Source organism: Dendrobium catenatum, unplaced genomic scaffold (assembly GCF_001605985.2).
Source record: "Dendrobium catenatum unplaced genomic scaffold, ASM160598v2 fragScaff_scaffold_1608, whole genome shotgun sequence".
Lineage (NCBI taxonomy): Eukaryota > Viridiplantae > Streptophyta > Magnoliopsida > Asparagales > Orchidaceae > Dendrobium > Dendrobium catenatum.
The window spans coordinates 3,406,194-3,411,125 of record NW_021320070.1 but is presented as its reverse complement, the minus strand read 5'-3'; the positions used below and the strand labels follow the sequence as shown (position 1 = coordinate 3,411,125).

Genomic DNA, 4,932 nt, shown 5'->3' with positions numbered 1-4,932 from the left:
CAAAATAACTGGATGGATAATAAGGGGACTAGCTTTGTGCAGAAAGTAATCCTAGCTTAGATGAAGAATGTGGATAATGTAAGTACTCCGGGATTGCTGTATGTTGAAATGCCAGATCAGAAGAAGGCTGTTGAAGGGCAGTAGAAAACTGTAAAAGAAAAACAGTCGTTTGTTGTTAGCAATAGATTTGATGTTCTGCTGAATGATTCTGGATAAGAACCCGTAAATAACAATGAGGAGGTGGATAAGTCTAAGGACTTGGTTACTCACTGTATTGAGGAGATTAATGGGGCTGGAGATAATGGAGTGAAATTGAATGATTCAGATTTAATGAATGTTGGTGTGGGGTCTCAATATGGGAGCAATAAGTCTAAACTTTCCAAAGAATTAAGATTTTTGGGACCTCTTAAAACAGGGCAAAAGAAAAAGAGAAGGGATGGAAGGGTGAGGTCCATGTGTGGGGATGAACACGGAGGCCTCCTTGTATCTGAAGGAGATGGTTAGAGAGCAATATGTTTGTTTTATTGGTCTTTTGGAGACTAAGATGACTTGTATTGGTAGGAGGGAGGTTGATTATCTCATTGGGAATGATTGGGAATTCTATCATGTTCTAGCTGCTGGTCTGTCAGGGGGAATGCTAGTGTTATGGGATAAGAGAAGTGTGTCGTTTGTATTCATGGATACTTCTGCTCAAGTGATCATGGGGGATCTTTTGATTCCAAGCATGGGCTTATGGAAGATTGCCACGGTGTATGGAAGTCGATGTTGCAAAGAAAGGGAGGATCTTTGGAGGCAGCTTGAAGAGGGATTGAAGGAGCCTAATCCCTCTATCATTGGTGGAGATTTTAACTGCATTTTGATCAAGGAGGAGAAGAGAGGAGGTAAGAGGTTCTTATTTTCTAAAGGACCGAGGGATATGAAACAGTTTATGACAAATTCAGATTTTCATGATATAAGGAGTATTGGACCAAGGTACACTTGGTGCAACAACAAAGAAGGAGCCTCTCGGATATGGGAAAGATTGGATAGGTGCTTGGTGAATTCGCTTGCTCTCCAGAGAATTCCTTCAGCTCTTACTAGGCACCTAACAAGAGTGGCATTGGATCATAGTCCAATTGCCTTTAAATTGGATGAGAGGAAACAATCCAAGATGAAGAATATCAAATTTGAGGATACATGGAGGTCCTACCCAGCGGCTAGAAGCATTGTATATCATTCTTGGAAGAAGAATGATTTTGGTGATCATAGTGATATACTACAAAGGAAAACTAGTAGAACGTTGAAAGCATTGTTCTTTCGGAGCAAAAGTAAGTGAGGATTCTCAAGGAAGAGCTGAAAAAGGATATTCTTGAACTCCAAAATAAAGAAGCTATGGGTATAGATTGGACTCATGAGGACCTTCTTTTGCTTAGAAGTAAAGTGCATGAGCTTAATGTTACTTTTAATCGGCTAGCTACATGGTGGAATCAAAGGGCAAAGGCTAGATGGCATGAAGATGGAGACATCAATTCAAAAGTGTTCCACAACTTTGCCACGGCTAGAAGAAATGGGAATAGGGTGGTTCAAATTAAAGATGTGCATAATAACACTCAGGAGGAAGATGATGAAATTGAGAAGGTTTTTATTCAGTTCTTTGAAGCTAAATGGCAATCTAGCACCTGTGAGTTAACAGGTTGGTCGGTGGTTTTGGAAAACTAGAAATTGAGCCAGAGAGATGCTGCTGATCTGTGTTCTGAATTCACTCTGGCTGAACTACAGGCTTCGGTATTTCAGCAGCGAAACAATAGATCTCCAGGTATGGATGGAGTCACTTCATCTTTTTATAAATGTTATTAGGATATTGTGTAGAAAACTTTATGGGAAGCTATTAAGAGCTTCCTAAACTCTAGTCAAATGAGTAGGAATTGGAAGGATACTCTAATTGTTTTGATTGCTAAAATAAAGAGCCCTTTAACTCCCTCTAATTACAGGCCGATTAGTTTATGCCAGACTAACTATAAAATTGCAGCCACTGTTCTAGTTAACAGATTGAAGAAATGCATTTCCAAGCTGATCACTGAAGAGGAAATGGCCTTTATGCCGGGAAGGTCTATTTCTAAACATTGTTTGTTGGCTCAAGAGATATTTCATAAGTTTAAAATGTCTAAGAACAAGAAGGGATTGATGGCTCTGAAGCTAGACATGGACAGGCTTATGATAGCATGGGATGGCCTGCACTTGATCAAATCCTTAAATGGTATGGATTGCCTTGTTTGTTTTCTAAACTTCTCATGGAATGTGTTGTAGGTGTGAGATTTTCAATCATTATAAATGGGAGAAATTCTGAGTGGATTGATGCTCATAGTGGCTTTCGTCAAGGATGCCCACTTTCTCCTTATCTCTTCATTATGTGCTTCCAGTTGGTTTCTAATTCTATTGAGCAGAAGGGACAAGATCTTGGTATTAGAGTCTCTCCTAGAGGCCCTAGGATTACACATCTTCTCTATGCAGATGATGTGCTAATCTTCTCTTATGTATCCATTTGGTTAGCCAAAGCCTTGAAGAAAATAGTTGAAGATTTTTGCAAATGGACGGGCCAAAGGATAAATGTCAGTAAATTTCAAATTTTTTTTGGTAAGGTAGTTGGCTACTCAACTAAGAAAAAGATTACTAGATTGTTTGGTTACAAAAATGTGAAGGAGATGAGCTACCTAGGGATTAAGTTGTCCCTAAATAGATTGAAGTTGGCTGATTTTCAAGACTTGTTGAGCAATGTCATGGATAGGCTCAATGCATGGGGCAAGAAGACTTTATCTTTGGGAGGTAAGATTACTCTTATCTCTAGTTCATTGTTGTCTATGCCAAACTTTTTAGTAACTCATTCTTTACTTCCTAAAAAGTTGTTGTATGAGGTGGAGAAACTTTGTAGAAATTTTCTATGGCATAAACCGGGTGGAGAGCATAGTATGCATTATGTGGCTTGGGAAGATCTGTGCAAACCGAGAAGTATGGGTGGGATGAGACTTCAATCTCCTTTGATGAGGGTTGGTTCTTCGAGGTCCAAACTGGCTTGGGATTTTTTCCAGAAAACTGAGTCTCTTTGTTACAAAACTATCAAACACAAGTATGGAGATGATTTAATGATTGGATCACAAAAGAAGGTAACTTCAAATACATTTAAAATCTTGCTTGATGGGGGAAGACAACTGCAGAACATTACCAAATGGGCCGTTGGCAGTGGAAATAAGATCAACGTTTTAAATGATATCTGGGTGCTGGACAAGTGCAATAGCAAATGGCCTACATTGGTGGATTGTGTAGTATTGGAAGGGATGAATGTCAGGCAACTTTTATTGAGTGAAGGTCAGTGGAATTATACACTGCTTCATGAAGTTTTCCATCCTGAATTCATCATGCTGATCAACAACATTCAGATCAACCCTGGGATGGAGGATCGGAGGGAGCTGCTGAGAATGCACTCGGGTAAGTCTATCTCGGCTATGTCTTATGAGTATATGTTGAACAGTAATTGCAATATGGATGGAGAGGATTATTATACATGGCTGTATAAGCTCAAACTAAACAAGAAATTTGAAATTTTCTGGTGGTGACTTGGGAAATCTGCAATCCCCACAAATGTATTTTTACATTACCAAAGGCTTGCTGTGGAACTGGCTTGTGCTAGAGGCTGTAATACTAATGAAAGCTATGAACACATTATGGTACATTGCAAATTTTTTATTGAAGTCATGAAACAGATGCATGATTAGGGCATTTCTATTCCAGTTTTTCAGTTTCTTAGCAACTGTTTGCAGAAGTTAAGAAGGCTGTCTACTCGAAATCTCGGTATTTTTAAGATTTACTGCACTATTGTATATCTTTCTTGGAGGAATAAAAACTGTGTGAAACATGGAAAATATGCATTGCCTTCTTCTGTTATAGCTTCTAATGCTTTGGCTTTGTATAGTAATAAAGATAGTCTGTATCTTTCAAATTGGGGAACCAATCTCCTTAGGGAGTCTTGTGAGTCTTGGTGCCCCCCTCTGAAAGACTGGATGAAGATAAATGTTGATGCATCTTTGCTTAGATCTAACTGTGCTGGAGTTGGTGGAATTTTCAGAGATCATAAGGGAATGTCTATTTTTGCATTTGGGGAAAAGAAAGTCCATTGGGACATTACCAAACTTGAGATGGAGGCTGTTTTCTCGGTTAGGGAGTACATTAGGAGTTGGAAGCTTGAGTACAAAGGGGTGATTATAGAGAGTGACAATCTTAATGTCATTAAGTTCATTCAGGATTCTTTCAAAAAGAATAAGGGGACTGTGGACATGTGGCCTTTGGAGGAGCTTCTTTTTTTCAATGACTTTCATAAAGTGGTCTTCAATCATGTTCATAGAAGTTGTAATAAGGTGGCCAACTTATGTGCTACCATGGCTCTTAGTAGGAGTTTCTTTTTTGATAGTTTTTCTTTTGGTTACATTCCTTCCTTGCTATTGTATTCGATCAAGGAGGAATGTGATTATTTTCATTCTTATCAAGTGTAATTAGCTTTCTTTTGTTTTCTTAATGCAATTGTGGTGCAATTCTTCAAAAAAAAAAAAAGATCATCATTCCAACTTCATGGAATGTTAAAATTATGATCGATGGCATTTTACTTGATTCAGAGCCCCGAGGGAAGGTCAACATTACATCCTAGGTGTAGTCACATCTCATAATTTTTTTATTATAATTTTATCATCTTAGTAGTTTAAAGGACAAAAACATATATTTTTAGACCCTACAAGATTCAACGTCTAGAAATTGAGGGGGACTGATAAATCACAAATAATTGACTTGATCAAGCATGAATCACGAGACATATTCAAGTGCAAAACTTTCAAAATTAAATATGGGTACATTTGAACTATAATTTCAATAAATTTATAGTCAAATTGAATGTCTTAGTGAGATGAA

The 4,932-nt window shown here is 38.0% G+C and overlaps 1 protein-coding gene across 1 annotated transcript; it reads left to right on the top strand.

Moving 5' to 3' along the window:
- The first annotated feature begins 1,371 nt into the window (after positions 1 to 1,371).
- Positions 1,372 to 4,523, top strand: LOC110114460. The gene is made up of 5 exons (XM_020847346.1): positions 1,372 to 1,672; positions 2,009 to 2,236; positions 2,287 to 3,544; positions 3,638 to 3,701; positions 3,795 to 4,523. Exons 1-5 carry the CDS (start codon positions 1,372 to 1,374, stop codon positions 4,521 to 4,523), a joined length of 2,580 nt encoding a protein of 859 aa, XP_020703005.1.
- Positions 4,524 to 4,932: the final 409 nt, after the last annotated feature.